Source organism: Microtus pennsylvanicus, chromosome 2 (assembly GCF_037038515.1).
Source record: "Microtus pennsylvanicus isolate mMicPen1 chromosome 2, mMicPen1.hap1, whole genome shotgun sequence".
NCBI lineage: Eukaryota > Metazoa > Chordata > Mammalia > Rodentia > Cricetidae > Microtus > Microtus pennsylvanicus.
The window spans coordinates 130812854-130836390 of NC_134580.1; the positions used below are offsets into that span (position 1 = coordinate 130812854).

Sequence of the window (23537 nt, forward strand, 5' to 3'; positions counted from 1 at the left end):
CGTTATGTAATGGAACCTATTGATGAGTTTTAGGTAGGAGACTCTGTGTTCTGATTTATGTTTTTAATTGAGCATTCTGAATGGTGTAGATAAAAGGGGGCAAGAGTAAAATGGGAGATTGTGTGGGGTCCATTATGGTCATCCAGGAAACAAATGAAAGTGGGTGTAACTAGGTGAAGGCAACAGAGGTAGAATTATCTCAAAGTGGTTAGGGCATCCCTCAATGGCTTCTTCCCCCAAGATTAACATCTGGCTAGTGCTCCTCTCATAAGAGGTTGGAGGATCTTAGTGCATGCTGGGCAAGTACCTGGGCCTGCCACTCACCTTTCTCCCAGTCCTTTGGCCCTATTTCAGGCTTTACTTGTAGTTGTAAGGTATTAAAATCTCCAATCTGATGCCTTTCTTCTGATAGTAAGAAAGGATCTCTAGTCTTCTCTGTTGTTAATCACTTAACAGTCTTCTGATGCTTTGACTATGACCTTGAGTACCCTATTGTGCTGACCTTAGTTGGAAGAGGCGGAGAACTAACATGACCCTTGCCCTCTGGGTGCAATAGGAAAAATAAGACCCATATAAATGCAGTACAAGGTTGTGTGTGTCAGGGAATCACAGGGAAATGAAGTGAATGGCACTGGAAGGGTGAAAGACTTTTCAGTTTGGGGGTTAGATAAGGGAAAGGGAAACTGTGAATGATCTCATGGAGGATGTTCATTTTGAAGGATAGGAGTGTTCTTCCATGAGATAGTCAAGGATAGCCTCACTGAAAAGCAATGTTTCCTGTAATTCCAGCACTTAGGAGGCTGAGGAAAGAGGACTGCTGTGTGTTTGAGGCCAGCCCAGGCTACATAGTGGTTCACCCCAGCTTGGGCTACAGAGTGATACCCAGTCTAAAAATAAGTAAAACAAGCCAACATTTCATCAGTGCCTTGAAGAGAAAGAGCAAGCCACGTGGGCATCTTGAGGAACAGTGCCACAAGTGGAGGAGGAGGATTCTGGGGATGAGTGTGTTTGCCAAGCACTAAGGCAGTCAAGTGTATGGAGCAGGAGGGAACAGGAGAGGAAGCCAGAACAAGCACATGTGAGTACAAAAAGGAAATAGGTCATGTAAGAATTAATAGACTATTGGAAGTACGTGGACTCTGACTAAAAACTGCATGAGAACCTTGCAAAAAGAATAACACCCCTGAATTACCTAGTGGTGATTTTGACAGGGACAATTGAAATAATTGTGAAAACACACATATACATATATGCATAGACATATTTAAATTTTTATTATTTATGTGTATGTATGTGTAGTTGTGCATGTGCCCAAAGAGGTCAGAGAGGTGTTGGCTCCCTGGAGTTGAAGTTTCAGGCAGTTGTGAGCCACTTGATATCAAACTCAGGTCCTTTGCAAAAACAATATGTGCTCTTAACCACTGAGCCATTTCCCCAGTCCCTAAATATATTTTAACAGTGAACTAGAGTAAAGTTGGAGAGTATACAAAAGGGCTAGTTTAAAAAGACTCTCTGCAGAAGGGCTGTGTATCCTGTGTTCTCCCACTAACTGTGGCCTCCAAGTGAGGCAGGGAGTAAGGTTTATGGCAAAGGTCCATCAGTAATCTATCAGTTAAATCTCTCATTAATAGTTCTGTTTTGCTTATGGTGTTCTAAACTTTTGAAAATTAGCTATAAGTTTTAAAAATTTTGACAAAAATATATTCCAGACTCTAAAAAAATGACATCATTGAGCCCCATTGAATGAAATTTAACAGGAGCTAAGTTTAGGTACCGGATGCCTCCTTTAGCCAAAGCATGGATTGTGTTTTCTCGTTGATTAGCCTAAATTGAGGCTAAATATCATTTACATATATTATTGCTCTCATACAAAAAGTTAAGAGGCAGGAAAACAGTTTCCTATCTCTGTCAAGTTTTAGTCATGTGATCTACTTCAGTCACCAGCACATGCTCAGGTTAGTCATGTGATCTACTGCACTCACCTGCACATGCTCAGGTTAGTCATGTGATCTACTGCACTCACCTGCACATGCTCAGTTTAGTCATGTGATATACTCCACTCACCTGCACATCTCATTTTTTTCCCATTGTGCTGAGAATTGAACCTGAACCTTGCACATGCTTGAAAAATGCTCTGCCGCTAAGCTGCACCTCAAGCCCCGTCCCCCTTACTTTTTGATCTTACAATTCCCCCTGTGGAAGAAAGAGGACTGAACTCTGAGTCCCTGTACTTGTTCTTATGCAAACCACCCTTTGGTCCTAATCATAGCCAAAAGTCTCTTTGAATCTCAAAATTACACCAAATTAATTGTTCAGTTAAAAGCTCAAGGATCCTGGTGGGCTTTGGATCTTGAAAAGGCCAAGTTTTGTTCTCCTCCCCCTTCTAAGCAGACAGAGTCCCCAGCCTGGTGTCTATGACAGAGAAAGAAGACACTGGAATGAGTAATGCACCTATATCAATAATGTATAGCTTGTGCGCACAGCCGGAGAGCTCTGCATATGTGAGCTGTGCACATCGGTTCCTCATCATGCACACACCAGGCTTGTTTTCAGTGCTAGAGATACAGCAGTGGACGAGACATTCCTGTAAAGAACATGAATAATAACAAGCAGGTAAAATAAATGAGATTATTTAAAATAATGGAAGGTTTTATAAAAAATAAAAGCAGAATGATTTGATGAAAAGTTTCTAAAAGGCAAGCTGTGCATGTAGGTGGGTATGTAAATGCACTTTCAGGCAGACTCATGTTTGAATTCTTGGTACATATATTTATGCTTATTTGTGTTTGTGTGTGTAGCTCAGCTTTTGTGAGTTCCTATATTAGTATATATGACTTTATTCAAGTGTATATAGAGATACACATTGAATAAGTGTATATACGGGGTAGACACTGGGGATCACGCATGAGGACACACATATCAACACTCCGCTGCAGCTGGAGATGTTTTGAAGTTTCTGTAGCATTTGTCAGTGGGCAGCTTTTCTGCTTGTGGCATTCAGGGACATTTGCCAGCTTCCTCTCTCCTTGTGCTGTCCCATTTTAGTAAGCTTGCTATGCTTGGCTTCTCTCAGGCCTAGGAGGGTTAAAGCCAAGGAGAAGATAGTAACTGACTCATCAAGCCAGAAGCTTGAAAGAAGCTGATAATTTCTGTGTGACTTTTCTCAGTAAGAAAAGGCCTGAGATCCTTGCCAATCCAGTTCCTTCCACTGTGAGAAAATAGTCCTGACTTGAAATCAGAAGATCTGAGGCTCTATTCTTGGCTCTGTCACTTCTTGTGTGACCTTGGCTGGCTAGTTCTCCCAGGTGTCAGTTTCCTCCTTCATAAATACTGTGGATATAAAGAAGGGGAGGGAGCACAGACGGCTTGTTGAGGTTGAGGGTATTATATAGTATTGCATCTGGAAAAGGAGAGCAGAAGCAGTGGCGTGGTAGGAAGTGTGGAAGAGGCTGGGCAGATGGCTCACCACCAAGCCTGAGGACCTGGGACCCCCGTGGTGAAGGGTGGAACCAGCTGCTCCCGATTGTCCTCTACACATATGCCATAGTATGCACCCTTCCACATAAGCAAAGAATATAAAATGGAATTTTAAATGTGGAGGTAGACATGGACTTTGTGGATCAGGAAGCCAGAGAGAATACACTCAGAATAAAATTTAAACTTGCCACTCCTACAGGGCCTATCAGATTTGACTGATGCCTAGCTCTTGTTCTCATCTAATGTCTTGTTCGCTATATTCCAACCACATTGAGTTCCTTTCTGCTCTTTGAACAGGCCTCAGTACCTTCCCATGTGATGCTTTTTCTGCCCAGAATATTATTTCCAAGAACTTCCATGGTTACCTATTTCTTCTTGTTGCCTTCACTGAGAGCACTTCCCCATGCTTTCCCCGACACTCTTATCTAAAGTGGTTATCTCCTAATAGTTATCAATATGTAAAATGGACATGTCTTTGGCCCCAAAATTGCATTTCTAGTAATTCATACTATGGATATATTTGCAAATGACATATGAATAAAGATGGCCATTGAATTATTACTTCTTAAATTAATTATAACATACAAATAGTAGATAAAGAGAATGGAACCACTCTTGATAAAGAATGGTGCCAAGGCATGTGTTTAAATTTTTAAAAAGCAAGCTGATTGAGTTATACATGTAACATTTGTTCGGTTTATTGCTTGTGTATAGTAACTAAAGGCTAAAACTGTACCTCAGTGGTAGAACACTTGCCCGGCATGCCTGAGGCTCTGGTTTACATCCCTGTCACCACACACACACACACACACACCACTACACAACTGCTTGGGTACGGTGGTATATGCCTATAGTAGGAGCCCTCAGGAAACTCAGACAGGAGGATTATGTTATTGAAGTGAGCCTGGACTACATAGCTATACCCGGTCTCAAAAAGAAATAATAACTAAAATGCCATCATTTGTGTAGAAAATTAGAATCTGTAAGAATACCCGTACATAGACAACTTTGTCTAACAAGTGTGTTCCCTGAGTAAAGCACCTTTTCCTAAACCTTACTACCCTGTGCTCGGCTAGACTGTAAGGAGCTTGTCCCTTAAAAAATATCTAATATTCTGCCGGGCGGTGGTGGCGCACGCCTTTAATCCCAGCACTCGGGAGGCAGAGGCAGACGGATCTCTGTGAGTTCGAGACCAGCCTGGTCTACAAGAGCTAGTTCCAGGACAGGCTCCAAAAACATAGAGAAACCCTGTCTCAAAAAACCAAAAAAAAAAAATCTAATATTCTAAGTTCAGTTTTAAATTTCTGCCTCCATTGGTATCGTAAGGATCTTATGAATGATGCTAAAAGCATAGACTCCTTTCAAAGTCATTATTTTGGTCACCTACATCAACCCTTCATGCTACTAAGAGTGGCCTTGTCTGCAAATTGTCTCTAGGAAGTTACTCTCAAAATATCAGTAACAGTGGTTGTCAGCAGGCAGGGTGACTGGGAGATTAAGAGGGACACCTATCAATACATATCTTTGTATGCAGCATCATTTATATTACTTATTAAAACTAGTGAAACAGCAGTAGAGGGGAGTAAGAAAAACATTCTTCTATGTAAATTTTCACATGTAGTCACAGTGCTTTCTTTGTTTGTGTTGTTGTTGTTTAAACAGGGTCTCACTTTTTAGCCCAGGCTGGTCTGGAACTCACTGTGTAGGCTGACTTCAAACTTTTGGTAATCTTTCTACTCCACCTCAGCCTTCCGAGTTCTAGGATTACAGGAACATGTCACCATACCTGACTAAAATAGTGTATTTTTAAAAGGGATTTTCCCCAGTCACTCAGTTTTGAATCACTGTTTATAAATTTATTCATAATGCTTATCATAACTTAAAATATCTTGGTTTAATTGTTGCTTATATATTACCTACACTGTCATTAGTATATAAGCTCCGTGATATCGGTGTCTTGGACATCAGTGTCTTGTTCTACACATGCATATAGCCTATAAAATTGTAAATAAGCAAAGAAAGAATTACTAAAAGAAACCAGGCCAGACTTAGGGAGTCAAGAGATAGGAATTATGCTATAGAATGTGGGTGACATTTTCATTGCTGTTTTTTGAGTTGAAAATTATGTACTCACCTTTAATCTCAGCTCTTGAGAGGCAGAAGTAGGTGAATCTCTGTGACTTCAATGCCAGCCTGGTCTACATAGCGAGTTCTAGGCCAGCCAAGGGTACATAGTGAGACCCCCATCTCAAAAAGAATAAAAAATATTTTATTCATTACTTTCTTTATGTATTTGTGTATTCATAGGTAAGGTCTCACTCAGCCCAGGTTGGCCTGAAACCTACTATGTAGCAAAGGATGATCTTGGACTTTTATGCCTCTACCTCTTAAGTATTAAGATTATAAGCATGTGCTGCTGTACCCATTTTATACCGTGCTGGAGACTGAACCCAGGGCTTCATGCATGTCAGGCAAGCATGCTACCAACTGACTATATTTTCCGGCCCCTAAAATGTTTTATTTTTAAGGATGTTACCTCTGGAATTAAAACCAGGAAGTTCTCAAGGAGAAAAGAAAAACAGTGATGAAAAGCAGGATAAAAGCTCTTTCTGTCCTCTTGGTGCATGTAGAAGCCTGCTGGAAAGAGGATTTCTTCTTCCTTCTTTCTTTTTCATTCTCCTCCTTTTTTTTGTTTGTTTTTTTCAAGAGTTTCTCTGTGTAGCCCTGGCTGTCCTGGAACCAACTCTCTCTCTCTCTCTCTCTCTCTCTCTCTCTCTCTCTCTCTCTCTCTCTCTCTCTCCTTGAGAACTTCCTACCTTAGTCTTCTGGATAGTGATATTACAGATGTGAGTCACTACACTGGGCTTTAATTCAGTCTTGATACTTTATAAAAGTCATATATTGCTGGATCCGATGGCACACATCTTTAATCCCAGTACATGGGAGGCAGAAGCAGGCAGTGGGTAGGCTAGCTTGGTCTCTATAGTGGGTTCTGGGTGTGAGACCATGTCTCAACAATAGCAACAACAATTACAAGGTGCATCTGTTATGTTGTTTCTCTCTAATACAACCCTAGGATAAAAGAGAAGGGCTCAGCACTCCAGTTTGTCAACATAAAAAGATTCAGAGGTAGACAGCACTTTCCAATCTCATAAAACATGCATACAAAGTGTCCTGAGAGGCCAAAGTGTCTGTCTAGTCAGTTCAAGATATGGTATCAGGGAACTGGAGAGATGGCTCAGCAGTTAAGAGCATTGCTACTTTTCTAGAGGATCTGGATTCGATTTCTGGCATCCACATGGTGGCTCATAACAATCTATAACTCCAGTTCCAGGAGATCCAATGCTTTCTTTTGGCCTCTGGTGCAACAGACTTGCAGGTGGTACCCAAACATACATTCAGGAAAAACACTCATACACATAAAAATTTTAAATTAGCTAATTAAAATTTTTTAGAAAGATGGAGGAGAAGATTCACTAACAGGAGAGTGCCAGGCATTGAGATGAGCAGATGGAATTTTGCTACTGCTCCTATCTTGTTTATAAGAAAACAGAGCTGTGTTCCTAATTACTGATTCTTTCTGGTGTATCTCAGGGAGGGCAATGAGCCAGGGGAGACCACCAAGATCACATATCGTGAACTTCTGGCCCAAGTGTGTCAGTTCAGCAATGTTCTCCGTAAACAGGGTGAGTATGGGGTGCAAGAGAGGAACTAGAGAACCTTAACCCTGAGTCCTCTGAGGAACTGGAGAGAAAGAGGACAAGAAATGTGGGAATCTGATAACAGGACCAGAAAAGTTAGCTAGGAGAGGCCGTCTGAGTGGGAGGGGGCAAGGATAGCAAAACTGGTCCATAGTCCTGTCCTGTGTCTTTCTTTGCTGTAGGCATTCAGAAGGGTGACCGAGTGGCCATCTACATGCCCATGATCTTGGAACTCGTGGTGGCTATGCTGGCCTGTGCTCGCCTTGGAGCTTTGCACTCCATTGTGGTAGGAGCTGGGGCTGGTGACAGGAACCAAGGGTGAGGGACAGGGTTCTCGAGAAGGAAATTGGAACTGGATGGTGAGGGATCATAAGTATAGGTCCAAACCAGATATTCGGTATCTTCTGGAACTCCGTTTTGGAGATGCTGAATTTCACGACCACCCCCTTCCTCTATTGCTCAACCCCTAGCCCTCACCTTCCCCTCAGGTCTTTTTCCCTCCCTAGTTTGCAGGCTTCTCTGCAGAGTCTCTCTGTGAAAGGATCCTGGACTCCAGATGCAGCCTTCTCATCACCACAGGTGACTAATTCCTCCCCCTTCTCCAGGTCCCCCGATACCTCAAGTTGGTCTCCATTCTGTCTGCTTGTTGATTCGGGGCTACTTGGGATGGAGGGTAGGGACTGCTTGCCTGCCTTCTCCTCATCCTACCTCGGCTGACTCTTTGTCAGCCCAAATCATCTGGAAGAACCAGAATCAAGAAGCCTATTCAGGAAGGGCCCTGTGGACATTAGGCCCACTGGGGAGCATGGTGTGTACTAAGGCCTGGAATGTTTATTGCTCCCCAAAGATGCCTTCTACAGGGGGGAAAAGCTTGTGAACCTGAAGGAGCTGGCTGATGAGTCCTTGGAGAAATGCCGAGAGAAGTAAGTGTGCTGACCTAATGGCTACTAACTTGGGTCGACAGGCCCTTTCTCCATTGCCAGCTTCCCTTTGCTGTATACTCCTAGAGGGGCATGGGTACATCTACTAACTTGGGTCGACAGGCCCTTTCTCCATTGCCAGCTTCCCTTTGCTGTATACTCCTAGAGGGGCATGGGTACATCTTGCCAGCTTCTTCTGGAAAACCAGACCAATACTTCAGCCTTTTCTTTTCTCTAGGGGTTTCCCAGTGAGATGTTGCATTGTGGTCAAACATCTGGGGCGGGCAGAACTGGGCATGAATGACTCCCCCACCCGGTCTCCCCCAGTTAAGAGGCCGTGTCCAGATGTCCAGGTGAGTCTGACACCACTGTACTCTCCTTTGGGCTCTAATTCCCTCTCTTTTCCTACCCAAGGATTTCCTATTTTTTTCCCCTTGGCTTCTTCATCATAATACTGAGATCTGGGAACAATTCCAGGAAAGCTTCCTCTAATAGAGCTGGCTGACAGCAAGGGTATGACCTTGAATATGGGTAGAGAAGGAGCCTAGCATGAGAAACTGTGAAGGTTGAGAGGCAGAGGGGACCCTTAGGGCTTAGGCTTGGGCTTGGGTTGGAAATGTGCTGACTTAGGTGACTATATATACCCATTTTGATTGGACTGACACTTGAATGAGCTACATTTGTGGCTTTGGATCCATCACTTCTGCTGAAGGCTGTAGGAAAGTTCCATTGACAACCTACAGTTTGGAGGGGCATACGTGTGTAAATTCTGTCCAAAAGGAAAGGGGATTACTTGGATTCTTTGATTTGAAGTATCCTGAGCAGTGTTGGACCAGAGAGGCTAGTGTGGGACTAGGGAGATTGGGGCGCCAATCAATATGAGAAATTCTGTACATAACAGGGGTTAGGAAAATGAGGCTGAGGGGCTAGTGAGAGGGCAGGCTGGGAGAAAGAAGGCATCTAGGGATTTAGGGAACACTGACCCTTCCCTCTCTCACCTCTATCTTTGGACCCTGCTCATCAGCCTTTCCATTCCATGGGCTCTTAACAGGGTAAGCTGAAAGAGAAATCCAAGTGCATCCGACCCCAGGTATCCATTTCTTCGCTGCTCTTGATCACTGCTTCCCTGTGTGCTTGTGTCTGTTCATCTGCTCTCTGTCTGTTTGCTCCAGTGAGGTTACTGACAGAGCTAAGTCTGTTCCCTTTGTTCCTGGGCTCCTTGACATCTTTGTTATTTGGAAGGATTAGAAAAGCAAATGTCTATTTCTGCCTCTGTTGACTCACATATAACAAGGATATCAAAGTTAGCAACAGACATCCAGCTCACTCCTGCTGCATAGATCCTTTGTGGGAGGGGGACTAGGTAACCTGTCAGAAAGCATATGCTGTGCATTTAGCTGGGGGAGGGTAGAGCCAGGAAAGATAGGAAGCATATGGAGGAGGTACAAATTCTGATCTTGAGATTTTGCCATCAAGTTGGGAAGTTAGACCTATATTGTAAAAGGAAAAAGAAGTTTTCTATGGGACAGCAGAGAAGAAATTCCTAAATACATTTATATGCAACTTGGAATTTATAACCCATACATAACTCTGACATAATTAAGTACTGAATCCAACAAAAGTCATGCTGTAGGTGGTACTCAAAGGAAGTTAGCGTGGAGCAATGGCTTATGGTCCAGAGAGACCAATATTTGGTTGTATGACTTCAAATAAGTCATGTCTCCTTTCTGTTCTTCATTTTTTAAAAAATGAGTAATAAAGACACAATATATGATTAAACAAAAATGGTTTCAAGGCCACTGTTCCTGTGAGCTTCACCATCTTCACAGGGCACTTTGAACCCTCCGTGGCTGACTTCTGTGCTGGTGAGACATAAGCCCTTGCTGACTCTCATGAGTATTTGAACACAGACCAGATTTCTAGGAAACTGTTTTCCTTATACAATATAGTCAGCACCGGGTTTGGGAATGCAGGCCTTTTATCCCTACACTGGGGAGGCAGAGTCAAGGAATCCTGTGAGTTCAAGACCAGCCTGATCTATATAGTGATTTCCAGGCCAGCCAGGGCTGCATAGTGAGACCCTGCTCCAAGTAAAAAGGAAGGAAGGAAACAAAAACTAAATGAAACTTCTTTTGAAAAAGGTAACAAATTTGGTGGTTTGGAATGTAGGTTCCAAAGCCAGACTGCCTGGGTTCAAATCCTACCTACCCTACCTGCTCCAATGTAAGAGCTTTCTTGCTTCAGTTTCTCTCCATGTAATGTAAAGACACTAACTGTACTTATAGGATTTTATCTATATATATGGTATTTGGCATGTAGTAACTACTCAAAATATATTAGGTGTTGTCACTGTCCTTAAAAACATCAGATAGACTGGTAATTTCCTGAAAGACTAGAAAAAAACAAACAAAAACATAAATATATAAAATTTCTTGTAATTCAGTCTCAAGCAGCAAACTACTGGGTTTTGTTTTTTAGAGATGAAAGTAAAATCAATTACAAAAACAAAAAAATAAAGTAAAACAAAACCAAAAACAAGCAAGCAAGCAAGCAAACAAAGCGAAATTAGTCTCACAATGTTCAGGTGTGTTTGTGTAAGAACCGCAGCGAAGCTGCAGAAGCCGTGGCAGGCTCCAGGCTCCTGCCCTGTGCGTCTCCAATGCAGGGTCTGCTCCAGTTGGTGGGTGTTCTCAGCCTCACCACCTCTGTACTCCATACTCCCCGACGACCTGGTAGCCTCCGAGACTGTTCTGAGGGCCAGCTCCTCAGCTTTTATTTTAGAAAACACAGCCCTTTCCTCTTTCAAGGCTATGGGCCTCATAGGTACACACAAAATCCACAAGGATGTTTGCTTCCCTAACAGCTCCTCTCCTTCCTGGTCTCACCGTCGGCTCCGCAGCTGGAGCAGCACACCTACCCCACTCCTCCCTACACACAAACACCTGTAAAGGAAACAGGGTTTAAGATTGTAAAAGTTCTCTCATTGCCAAACCACAGTGTAACTGTGTCTTATCGTGTCAATTCAACGTACTATACACTATCTATAAGGAATATTGACACAGCTCCACTCAAAAGCAGAATGCCCTCAGCTCAAGTAATAATTTGACAGGAAGAAAGTAGTCATGTGATAATGTATACTCATACTGTATGTAAACTCATTTGGATCTTCAACTAAAAGATTAAGGTACTTTATTATGTTTTCTTGCTGGGACAGTTTGTCTGTTTTCCTCCCCGCAGCCCTTAAGACAGGGTTTCACTTTATAGCCACAACTGACCTGGAACTCCCTATGCAGACCAGGCTGGCCTTAAATTCAAATGCCTCTGCTTCCTGAGTGCTAAGATTAAAGGCATATGCCACCCTATCCAGCCTGTTATTTTTAATGACACCCTCACTTAGATCATTTTTATAACACTCATTCTCTTGAGTAAAGGGCAGGTAATACAGAAAAACAGGAGTGGTTAAAGAGTCATTTTCCAGTTTATCAAGGTATATATCTAACACTTTGTGATTTTTTAAAAAAAATATTTACATAACAAATTAGCATATGTCTATGTATTAGAGGAAGGAATTCATTTAACATTGCTATATTTACCAGTTAACCAGGGCCATTGCACATTCAAGAATAATCTAATGGACGCAGATGTAATGACATATACTTGTCATATGAAAGCTGAGACTGGAGAATTGTAGCTGGAGGCAAACCTAAAATCTTGTCTCAAAATAAAAAAAAAATTACTATGAAAGGGCTTTAAGATAGCCAAAGCAAACCCCAACATTCCTCACTGTCTTAACCTTTCCCTGGCGGTCATTGAACTTCTCCCTAAACTTTCTGACATTAGTCGCTCTCAACCTGCAGCAAAGGCCTGGTGCTATTAGACAACATCTTTCTCTACTGACATTTATAAGACCCTGTCAGACCTTTATGGCAAAAGGAACTTGCCTTGTTTAAAACCCCTTAAGGGGTTAGAGAAACTGCTTAGCATTAGGAACACTTGCTGCTCTTGAGGCGAATGGGGCCTCCCATCACTCACATCAAGAGGCTCACAACCACCTGCAGCTCCAGTTCCAGGGAAACCAAAGCCCTTCCAGGCAACTGCATTTACATGGCACACAAACATACACTCACATACACACATTCACATAAATAAGAAAAAAGAAAACCGAGTGACTTCCCATGGCCATACGGCATAATTTTTGAGACATCTACAGAATCCAACTTCACCCAACAGAATGGAGAATGGAAAAACTAGTTTTCAAAGAGTGATAGCCGGGAAAAGAAAGCAGTTTCAAAGGAGAGGTGAGAGAAACTACAGGACAGCAGATCTTGAGGTCATTGTCAAAGGCAATGCAGCATAGTGGGGCACCCCTTCCCTGAGAGGAATTCACCTTGCTGCTTCTTTGCCAACTTGAAACAAGACTTCCTGCTGAATGGAACCTGACTCCTGAAGTAGGGGCTGCTGTGGGTTCTACATCTGTAAAGATACCAGAGAGCACCTCCACAATGGGATGGAATCCAAACACGTAGGAAAAAACCTGGAACCCAAATCTGTTGGGTTCTCTTGCTATTAACTAACAGAGTTAAGTGCTCACCTGTAGGTAGTGACTAATTTTGTTTTCCTGAGTTGTGTGGTTGTCTACTTCCCGGCTGATGTGTGCCACCAGTCCCACAGTACATATGTGTGTATTTGGGCTGTGTACGCATAGTTATACATGCAACAAAAATGTCTTCTGAGTGTCAGATACATTACTAGGTGCTAAGGCTATGGGGAAATGCAGGGATGCTACTGCCCTCCTAGAGGTCCCTGTCTAGTTGGGGAGATAATCAAGAAAGCAGAGTGACTGGAAATGTGTGCTGTATGGGAAAGAAACCAGGTGCTGTGGTGATAGCAGCAGGTGGGATGAAGTCTGTCAGATACTGGTCAGGGAAGTCTTTCTAAGAAGGTGCTACTTCAGCTGAGTACCACAAGACTGGAGGAGCCAGGGAAATGGCAAAGGTAAGCCGGGGAAGGGGCGATCTGGAGTAGAGGGAGAGCAAGAAGGCAGAGTGAGTCTGTTCTCTCTGCTCCATTGTGCCCTGGAAGGGCCCCCTTCGATTCCTGTGCACCTATATGCAGGGCCCTTACTCCCCCAGATGCCAGATAGGGGTGTCTGCTGCCTCTATCTTGAACTTTCACAGTTCTTCCCTGCCCGTTCCTGTTTTCCTCCTCAGATCTCCTGGAATGAAGGGGTTGACTTGTGGTGGCATGAGCTCATGCAAGAGGCAGGGGAAGAGTGTGAGCCGGAGTGGTGTGATGCCGAGGACCCGCTCTTCATCTTGTATACCAGCGGTTCCACGGGCAAGCCTAAGGCAAGTGGTGTGTGTGTGTGTGTAAGAGTGTGTGTGTGAGTGGTGTGCATGTGTGATTGTGTGTAGAACGTGTGTGGTCTGTGTGTGAGCGTGTGTGTGCAAGTGATGTGTGCGTGCATGGGTGTGTGCACGCTAGTGGTGTGTGTGTGCATGTGTGAGTGGTGTGTGTATGCGTGCAAGTGGTGTGAGTGTGTGTGTGACTGGTGTGTGTGCATGTGTGCACGAGTGTGCGAGTGTGTGTATATACGGGTGAGGAGTAAGTTCCTGAGGAAGCTTGGAATGACAACAGAAGCCATTAGATGGGGTGCTAGGAATGTGAGTAGTGACTCAGATGTCAGAGAATGTAAGTGGTCAACATATTTATGTGACATCAGGGTGTAACAAAGGAGATGGAAGAGAAACAAATGCTATAAAATATGAAAGAGCATCAGCAGGGTTAGAATCTATAAGAAGGATCTCTTTCCAGCTCTGTGTGGGCTCCATTTGTTGGTCAGCAGAGGTGGACACAAAACCCCAGCCTGAGGCTCCATTCTCCCCACAGGGTGTGGTGCACACAACTGGAGGCTACATGCTCTACGTGGCTACAACTTTCAAGTATGTGTTTGATTTCCACCCGGAGGATGTGTTCTGGTGCACAGCAGACATTGGCTGGATCACTGGCCATTCCTATGTCACCTACGGGCCACTGGCCAATGGTGCTACCAGTGTTTTGGTGAGATGGGAGCTGGGACATGGACAAAATTCTTCCGGGTGACTACCTCCCAAGTTCCTTAGTCTAAAGAAGGGAGACTTACACAGGGACCTACCTCCTGGAGAAAGAGGAATCCCGAGGGGTTGTATATCATACTAGAAAGTTCCTTGGCTTGTGTGATCAGAGGGTAAAGACATAATTGGTCAGAAGGGTGAACAATGAACCTGAGGGAATGGTAGGGGAATGGAAGGACTATTGTGAAGGACCAAAGTAACCAGATTTCACTGGGGTCAGTTTGAGGGGATCCCCACATATCCAGATGAGAGCCGTTTGTGGAGCATTGTGGACAAATACAAGGTGACCAAGTTCTACACAGCACCAACAGCAATCCGAATGCTCATGAAGTTTGGAGATGAACCTGTCACCAAGTGAGTCCCCTCCCAACCTGCCACCCCATAGGTGTCCTTCAGAGCCGAGCACTGTCCTGTCACCAAGTGAGCCCCCTCCCAATCTGCTGCCCATAGGTGTCCTTCAGAGCCGAGCACTGACCTTTGTGCAGTCTCCTTCTGTTGTCTCAACTTCCTGACCTAGAACAGGGGAGGGGGCAAAGATTCTGAATGCATGTGTACTTTGGCTTCTGGTGATACTCAGAACTGTCCTCTCTTCCACTCTCCTGCCCAAGGCATAGCCGGGCATCCTTGCAGGTGCTGGGCACAGTAGGTGAACCCATCAACCCTGAAGCCTGGCTATGGTACCACCGGGTAGTAGGTTCCCAGCGTTGCCCCATTGTGGACACCTTCTGGCAAACAGAAACAGTGAGTAAGGGATTCAGGAGGCTACAGCTTAGGGACAATATGGGAAAACCGATTCAAACCCCTGATCTCTGACTTCCACAGGGTGGCCATATGCTGACCCCCCTCCCTGGTGCCACACCCATGAAGCCTGGTTCTGCTGTGAGTAGAGTGCCCTGCTGGTCCTCGGCTTGGCAGAGGGTGGGGTTGGGGCTCTGGGCCTATTAGAGAGTGGGTGTTGGGCTGAGAGCTATGAGGAACTTGGAGCTCTGGGGCCCCTTGGAAGTTGAGTCAGAGTCGCCTCATTCCTCTTCTTGGACTGTGCCTCTCGTCTGCTTTTAGTCTTTCCCGTTCTTTGGTGTAGCACCTGCAATCCTGAATGAGTCTGGGGAAGAGCTGGAAGGTGAAGCTGAAGGCTATCTGGTGAGAATCTGGGATCTCTGGGGAAGGAAAAGGGTCTGCTAATATACTTTGTTTTAGAGTGTCTAATCTTACTGTCCCTGATAGCTGCTAAGGACAAATACAGTTGAGAGTTTGTCCTCCGCTGAAAGACACCAGTGGAAACCCTTTCTCTTTGTTACGTAGGCTCTAAAGGCCTTCTTGGAGTGTGTTCCCAGGCTCATGAGGATGCTTTTGTAGAGTCAGGAAGGCTTAGTCCCAGTTCTTCCTGAGACTCACATTTCTAGAGACAGGAGTCTTGGGGCACAAGGAACAGACATGCGGGCTCTGGAGTCAGACTGCCTGCCTGACTCCGAATCTGCCTCTTCTGTGACCTCAGACAAGTTGTTACCTAATGCCTTTAATATCATTTTCTCATTTGCAAAATTGGGTTAGAATATGTATAAATAATGGTACTTTATCTCCTATGTCTTACTGAATTAGACAATGCACAGGAAAGGGCTGGCCTGGAGCTGAGCAGTCAGTGCTCACAGATGTCGGTGGTATGCTTTCTGTGCAGTACCGGTCAGATCCCGTCCCATGTCACTTCTCCAAGTTCAAGTGGGAAACAGAGGCAGGACTTGAATCTAAGCTTCCTTACTCAATCTAGAACTCTGCTGACACAGAATACTATTGATTAGAAATACTATGGATTATTCACTCATACAGGCTCCGTTTTATATGACATTTTTGCCTTTAATAGGACCTGCTTTCCTGAGAAATCACCCAAAAGAAACCCCAATTCTCTAGATGTTTATTATTCACAGAACACACTGCTAGGCAATTTTCACATACTATTAATTTAACCCTTATAGTAACTTTTAAAATTTATTTTACAGATGAGAAGTTCAGAGAAGCAAGGTTACTTACCTGAGGCCATATAGAATTGGGATTCCAAGCCAAGCTCATCCATCCCCAAACCCTATACTTTGCACTATTCTCAGGGATGGCAGTTAGGGTGTTTTCCTTCAGGTTTAGCAATGTGATGGTTGTCTTCCCGTGAGACAGCCTGGAGGATCTGACCACTGTACCTTCTGCACTCCTCAGGTGTTCAAGCAGCCCTGGCCGGGGATCATGCGCACAGTTTACGGGAACCACACACGTTTTGAGACCACCTACTTTAAGAAGTTCCCTGGCTACTACGTGACAGGAGACGGTGAGCCTTGGCTGTCCTGCCCAACCCCTCTCTCCAAAACATATACCTTCACTTTCCATTTCCGGAAGAGTTGGCCAGGGGTGAAGAGTAGAGAAAGGAATGTGCCCTGATGTCACCCCTGGTGCCCAGGAGAGCTACAGCATGGCTGGAAGAGTAGGGACGAGGGCTCCCAGCACTTGTTGAGTGGTTCAGAGCCTGGCTGCTCCTGCAGAGGACCTGAGTTTGCTTCCCAGCACCTACACCAGGAGCTCACAACCACCTCTAGCTCTACCTCCAGGGGATACAATGCCCTCTTCTGTCCTTGGAGGACACACACACACACACACAAGTGGACACACTCAAACATAGATACACACACACATATATAAATAATAAAGAATATTTTTTAAAAAGAGCAGGAACGAGTGTTGCAGGGAGAATCTCAGCATGGTACCATCTGAGAATAGATTCTAGGGAAAACAGGCTCTTATTTTTTACTCTAGTGTTGACAGAGATGGGACATGTAGAAATGGGTATTACTATGTCATGTTTGGCCTCATGTCTGGAGCCTGCCTGTCCATTGTCTGTCTACCGGTTTATCCATTCATCAGTACTTATTGGGTGCCTACTATGACCAGTCACTGATCTGATGAGCACATGGGATGTTACTGTGAATAACACTGTTAAGTTCTCTTATCTTATGGGGCTCACATTTTAGTAAGGAGGGGCCAGACAATAAACCAGTGTTATTGGTTACAATTTAGTCACAGGTAGAGATAAGTTCTGTGAAGAAAACAGTGATAGATAGTGTGGTCAGAGAAGGCTTCTCCAAGTGATCCTTGAGCAGAGACCTGGGGGTTGAAAGGGGGTCAAGCATGGAGAAATCTACAGTAAGAGTAGTGTAAGAAACCACAATCCCAGAGAACTTAGACAACAATGCGGACACTAAGAGAGACTTACATAGATCTCATCTACATGGGAAGTAGAAAGTAGAAAAAGACAAGATCTCCTGAGTAAATTGGGAGCATGGGGACTTTGGAGGGGAGAGGAGAGAGGCAGGGAGAGGAGCAGAGAAAAATGTAGAGCTCAATAAATATCAATTAAAAAAAGTGGATACAACCTTGAACTTCACAAGGAATGAACTGAAGCCTGTGATGCTGAGTGAAGTAAGTCTAGGGAAGAATGCTTATTAAGTTGGAAGATGGGTATTAGATAATAGAGTCATGTAGATGGGGTAAGCAGCCTAGATTTTACTCAAAGCACAGTGGTAGGGCTGGGATAGGGCTCAGTTGACAGAGTGCTTGCCTAAGCATGTACAAAATTCTGGTTTCTGTTCCCAGCACATTAAACGGGCACAATGAAATTTCATCACTCAGGAGGCAGAAGCAGAATCAGGAATCCAGGGCCAACTTTGATACACAGTGAATCTGAAGCCTGCCTGGGGTGCATAAGACCCTGTCTTAAAAGGGGGGGGGAGGTGGAGATATAACTCGGTAGCAGCATGTTTGCCTAGCATACCTGAGGTCTTAGGTTTAGTCCTCAGTAACACATACACACGTACACACACAATGGGGGAACGGCTAATTAGTATCTGGAAAGTAATTTTTAATGTTCTAAAAACATACATGAGATTGGGTATATTACTTATTGCCATGGAACAAATTATACCCAAAGTTGGCAGCTTCAAATAACACATTTCTCATAGCTTCCTGAGGGTCAGGATCTGGGAGTGTCTTGGTTGGGTGGTTCTCAGGGTGTCTCATGGGTTATAATCAAGCTGTTAGTGGAGGCTGTAGTCACCGAGAAGTTTGGCTAAGCTTGGAGGGCCTATTTACATGCTGGCTCACATGGATTGAGGCAGGAGTCCTCAGGAATCCACTTGATGCAGGTGCTGGGAATATGGGTGCGTGGGTTCTAGGGCCTCTGAAAGAACAGTAAGTTTAGGCAGAATCTCTCCATAGGATTACTCACAGGACATCTGGCTAAGCCACAAATGACCCGAGAGAATATGACCAAGATGGGAACTAAAATGTCTTCAATAAGCGAATCTCAAAAGTGACATCTATCATGTCTGTCCAATTCTGCTGATTACATAGACTCATAAATGCTATGTAACGAGAAAGAGCTGTAATACCAGGAGATGGCGATCCCTGGGGCCATCCTGTAGGCTGGTTGCCAAGGTGAACCAAAGTGGAAGCAGGAAAACTTGTTAAAAGATTACCATAAGCTACTGTAGTAAGTCTGGCAGTTTTTATAATATAAATCGTGTACCCTGCTGTAGGGTATTTACTGTGTTGAATATTTCTTCCCAGGCTGCCGCCGGGATCAGGATGGCTATTACTGGATCACTGGCAGGATTGATGACATGCTCAATGTATCTGGTGAGAGCCCATATCTCCTCCCATTTCATTAGCTCTTTCCCCTTACAAATCCTAGCAAAGACTTCAAAGAGAGCAAGGACTATCCCATTTTGAGGCTCTGGTATAGCGTTTGTCATTCAGTCCTGGCCCCGGGTTGTGGAGGAAAAGTATAATGCGTGCTAGGATATGCCAGGCAAGGATCTAAGATGGTCGAGACAGGCTCGGAGGTGTGCCATGGGGAACAGTGAATGAAAGCCTTCCTTATTGGACCAGATTAGGTCAGGCCTGTGGGTGCAGATGGAGCAAGAGCTGGGGCAAGGAAGGACTGAGATCCCTCTCACGCATTTCCCTTCTCTTGACAAGGACATCTTCTGAGTACAGCAGAGGTGGAATCGGCACTTGTAGAACATGAGGCTGTGGCAGAGGCAGCTGTGGTGGGCCACCCTCATCCCGTGAAGGGCGAATGCCTCTACTGCTTTGTCACCCTGTGTGATGGCCACACCTTCAGCCCCACCCTCACCGAGGAACTCAAGAAGCAGAGTAAGGAGCTTCCTTGGGCAGGAACTGAAGGATCTGCAAGTTACTGGGGAGAGGCTACAGCAATCTAGAGACTCCAGGGGTCCTGTGGGGTGGCTGGTGTCTTCCCACTTAGTCTCCACACACTGGGGTAATAACCATGAGTTTCAGAAAACTTTCTCTGTGTCACCACCGGGATCAGTGCTTTAAACACTTTATCCCTTTTAATTCCTATAGTTACATTCATGAAATAGATCCTGTTGTTACTCTAGTTCTAAAGATGAAAAGACTTCAGGTGCACAGAAGTTAAACTACTTGCTCATGGCTATGCTGCCAGGGTCTGACTCAAACTTTAGCAGATTCTAGGGACAAAGTTCCATGGACATGGATTAAAATAAAACAAAGGAGTAAAGAGACACCGTGTTAAGAGAGCCGGGAACAGTAAGCTTCAGAGTGACTCTAGGCAGAACTTTGAAGAAGAAACAGCTGGGGAAGCAAAGTCATAGCTTCAGGAAGTCTGGCTAAAGGCACTAAAGAAATGCTTGATAATTTGTTGGTTCCAGTTAGAGAAAAGATTGGCCCCATTGCCACACCAGACTACATCCAGAATGCACCTGGCCTGCCTAAAACACGCTCAGGTAAGTTCAGAGTCCTCCAAGGACTGGGATAGGCTAAAGCCCAGTGGTGGCTGGTGTGTGGTTGAAAGTCCTTAAAAGAGCAGGGATCAGTCAGCATTGTTACCAATTAATAAGAGGTGTGTGGGTTACCAGGCAAAATCATGAGGCGAGTACTCCGGAAGATTGCTCAGAACGACCATGACCTGGGGGACACGTCTACAGTGGCGGACCCATCTGTCATCAATCATCTCTTCAGTCACCGCTGCCTGACCACCCAGTGATCATGACTCTTGTCCAGGATTTCCTTGTGCTTGGCTCTCCGAACTTCTGCCCATCCACCCTGCCCCTGCCCAGGAGTACAGGAGCCAACGCTGGCTGACACTTCAGCTGAAACTAGGGACAGTTTCCTAGACTAGCGGGCAGAAGGGACAGGGCACAGGTCAACTTCAGACTGATATGCTCCTAGACCACAGAGAGGTCTCCAAGCCCAGGGCAGAGACTCGACACCTGTCCTCAACCACAGTGAGCTACTCAGAGTGAGGGCCTCCACAGAAGCAGGGAAGTAGCTCTAACCTTTTCAGCTTTCTGGAAAGCACCAGTTCTTATCTTGGGCAAGCCCAAGCCTTTAGATATGACAGTTTGTGAGTCTATGAATAATTATTTTTTAAAATTCCTTGTTGTTTCTGTTCCGAGTCTGAATTCCTTGCCAGATGGTAGCACTGTCTGCTTATTTGCTCTGGAGACTGTCCGGGTGGGTTCAGTCTGCAGCGTGTTTTCCTATCAGCTGCTTCATTGAGAGAATGAGATATGCTCTGTTCCCAGAACCAAGGGAGCAACCTTCCCCGTCCTGCCCCATGAACAGAAGAACCCTGCCCACCGGGGGCACTCTTGGTGAAACTCTTCTTGTACCCTTTGTGCTCAAGACTCACTGTTGAAGGAATAAAGTTTATGAGCTCAAGAAGAGAACTGGTTTCCAGGCATCTGTGTGTTCGTTAGCTGCTCTGATGTGTGTAGCAGACGGGAAGAGGACTTCTATTCTCCAGACTGCCCCAGAACCCTGTGTTTGGGCAGAGCCGGGCGAAGCTTCACTCTCAAGACTTCTGATAAACCCCAAGCCAAGAGTATTGAAGCCAATTCACAACTATGATGTCACATCAGGGGTGCTCTTCCTGTCTTGACCCCACTGTCCTCTGGAAGCTTTAGCAAGTGACTAAGGATTAGGACTTCAGGGTCTTTTCTACAGGAGACCCCCAGTACAACCCAGTCACCTTTCCTGCATATCCACCCAGGGCTGCCTCCTCCCCGTGGTCCATGAGACAATGAATCACTGAATCAGCATTGTTGCTTTATTTAGGGCAGAGCTGGGGAAAGTCTATGCCTTCTCCCCCGCTCCTCGGTCCTACTCCAAGCCAGGCACTGGAACCCCTGGAAAGGCTCATGAGAGGGTAATGAAGACCTGCAGGGCTTATGGCCTTTACCTCAAGCAGCTTCTCCCCACACTTTCCAAGATCTGGGGACCTCCAGAATCATAGCTTTTGTAGTCCTCAGACAGAAGGCCGAGAGAAAGTACCCAGATTTTCCCTTCCCTGAAGACCCTGGAGGTCTATAGAAGAGACAAGCTTCCTTAAGGTGGGGACAGGGGTAGCCCCTCAGGAATTAGGAGAGGAATGCCAAGCACAGGGGATAGAAGGTCTCTCGAGTGAAGTTCCAGGATGTGCCCTCACACAGGGTAGGGGTTGTCCAGGACTGCTACTCCTGCAGCCACGCCTCCATCTGCATGCTCAATGGCTTTGGTTCGAAGCAAGTGCCCCACGTGCTTGTTCATCACAAGGGTCGTTCCCTGTCTGTAGAAATGGGGTCAGGAGACACAGCATTAGGAAGCCAGGCCTTCTCTGATGCTACCTGGCTAGCAGACTGGACGGGGCTACGTTTAAGAAGCGCTGTGACATTAGAGTCAGATTGGAATTGCATCCTAGCCTAGAAATTATTAGCCTTCAAGTTTCCTAAAAATGCCCTTAATTTAAAATTGAGAAATACTCCTTATATATACAAGATGGCCATTTGGATTAAATAAAACAAGAAAGCATACAGCATGGTTCAGGTGTACATTTATGTCCTGGGCTAGACACTTCCTGTGGTGACAGTAAGAGCAGGGTAGGGAGAGTCGCAGGTAAACACGGCAGGTGGTTAGAGGGGTTTGTGGAAGGGCAAGGCTGTGGTAGAGGGCATGGAGCATTTGCTGTCTTTATCTTGCCCTGACCTTAAAGGATTTTGCAGGAAGTTGCATTAGGGACTTGATTTTTACCAATTTCAAAGTTCTCTTTTCTTTTCTTCCTTTCTCTCTTCTTTATTTGAAATAGGGTCTCACTATGTAGCCTTTGAGGTCCAGGAATTCCCTAGCCTCTAACTCATAGATATCTGCCTGTCTGTCTCCTAAGTTCTAGGACAAAAGGCATACACTACCATGCCCACTTTCTTCTTGATTCTTAGTATTCAAGTCTAAATCCAGAAGCCTCTCAGTACTTCAAAGCCACTGAACCCCCTCCTCTCATCTTTCCTTGGAATCCCTATTGGTTTTAGAGCTGGACCCAAACTTTCATATTTCCTGGAGTCTCCTGTTCCTTCTTGCCAGTATCTTTTCTCAGTCCTCTTCGTACCACACACAATGTCTTTTACAGCTTAAAGCATGTCTCTCCTAGGATTCTCTTGTTAGCTCTGTGGGCTGGGTACATCCTGGGTCCTTGGCCTTACTTAACAGACAAGGAAACACATAATAAAACTAGGACTTGGCAGAGCTGAAACTGCAGCCCAGGACTCACGACTCTATTCAAGGTTCATTCTGTGCTTTCTTGGCTGGCACTCTTGTAGGGAAGTAGTAGGAGGAGCTGCTCCTGACTGGCTTACCTGACATAGACTCCAAAAATACCCAGTTCTGAGATGCACTGGACCACGCGGGCAGGGCTGCCAGGCCGCAGGAGGCAATTTCCAAAAGGTTCAGGCTCAATCTTCTCCATGAGGATGTAGGAAGCCCTCTCCTCACTGTCCTTCAGCTGCTCCAGCGCTTGTACCATTTCCTCCCCATACAGGTTATTACCTGCAATTAAAACGGCCCGTCACACAGACCAGGAAATGTCACCTTAACAAGAAAGTCTTATGCAAGTGAACACACCCATCACCACACTGTTCTGCCTGCTTTGCACATCCATGGATATTTCTCTTCAGTCACCATTACTGGTTTCTTCTCTTTCTTAACTGTTGGGGTTCTCTGGGCGTGGGGAGATGGCTCAGTCTGTAATGTATTTGTTGTTCAAGCACAAAGAACAGAGTTCAGATCCCCAACACCCACATTAAGCTAGGTGTGTTTGTGTGTGTGTGTGTGTGTAACACTCTCTCCTAGTGCTGGGGAAGTGGAAAGTGGAGACAGGGGGATCCCCAGAGCTTGCTGGCTAGCTGCTAGACTAGTTAGCTGGTGAGTTCCAGGTTCAGTGACAGGCTATTTAAAAAAAAGGGGGGGGGCGGAGAGCAATAGGGAAGACACCGGAT

The 23537-nt window shown here is 45.1% G+C and overlaps 2 protein-coding genes across 4 annotated transcripts in view; one reads left to right on the plus strand and one right to left on the minus strand.

Moving 5' to 3' along the window:
- Acss2 (acyl-CoA synthetase short chain family member 2) overlaps nucleotides 1-22082 on the plus strand; it is a 40260-nt gene extending 18178 nt beyond the window's left edge. Inside the window, exons 3-19 of one of the 2 annotated variants that reach the window (XM_075962677.1) lie at nucleotides 7072-7163; nucleotides 7361-7464; nucleotides 7685-7757; nucleotides 8026-8101; nucleotides 8337-8451; nucleotides 9150-9188; nucleotides 13309-13446; nucleotides 13988-14158; nucleotides 14432-14565; nucleotides 14820-14952; nucleotides 15034-15090; nucleotides 15271-15351; nucleotides 16414-16522; nucleotides 18814-18882; nucleotides 19225-19401; nucleotides 19941-20015; nucleotides 20148-20960. In XM_075962677.1, coding sequence (XP_075818792.1) covers nucleotides 7072-7163; nucleotides 7361-7464; nucleotides 7685-7757; nucleotides 8026-8101; nucleotides 8337-8451; nucleotides 9150-9188; nucleotides 13309-13446; nucleotides 13988-14158; nucleotides 14432-14565; nucleotides 14820-14952; nucleotides 15034-15090; nucleotides 15271-15351; nucleotides 16414-16522; nucleotides 18814-18882; nucleotides 19225-19401; nucleotides 19941-20015; nucleotides 20148-20275 — 1771 coding nt within the window. In that variant the 3' untranslated portion in view covers nucleotides 20276-20960. Of the gene's footprint in view, nucleotides 1-7071; nucleotides 7164-7360; nucleotides 7465-7684; nucleotides 7758-8025; nucleotides 8102-8336; nucleotides 8452-9149; nucleotides 9189-13308; nucleotides 13447-13987; nucleotides 14159-14431; nucleotides 14566-14819; nucleotides 14953-15033; nucleotides 15091-15270; nucleotides 15352-16413; nucleotides 16523-18813; nucleotides 18883-19224; nucleotides 19402-19940; nucleotides 20016-20147 lie in introns of both variants that reach the window. The other variant, XM_075962678.1, reaches the window with a different exon arrangement.
- Nucleotides 21319-23537, minus strand: part of Gss (glutathione synthetase) — a 34943-nt gene continuing 32724 nt past the window's right edge. For both annotated transcript variants that reach the window (XM_075962680.1, XM_075962681.1), the window contains exons 12-13: nucleotides 22899-23088; nucleotides 21319-21838 (exon numbers count right to left, since the gene is read on the minus strand). In XM_075962680.1, coding sequence (XP_075818795.1) covers nucleotides 21715-21838; nucleotides 22899-23088 — 314 coding nt within the window. In that variant the 3' untranslated portion in view covers nucleotides 21319-21714. The remainder of the gene's footprint in view (nucleotides 21839-22898; nucleotides 23089-23537) is intronic.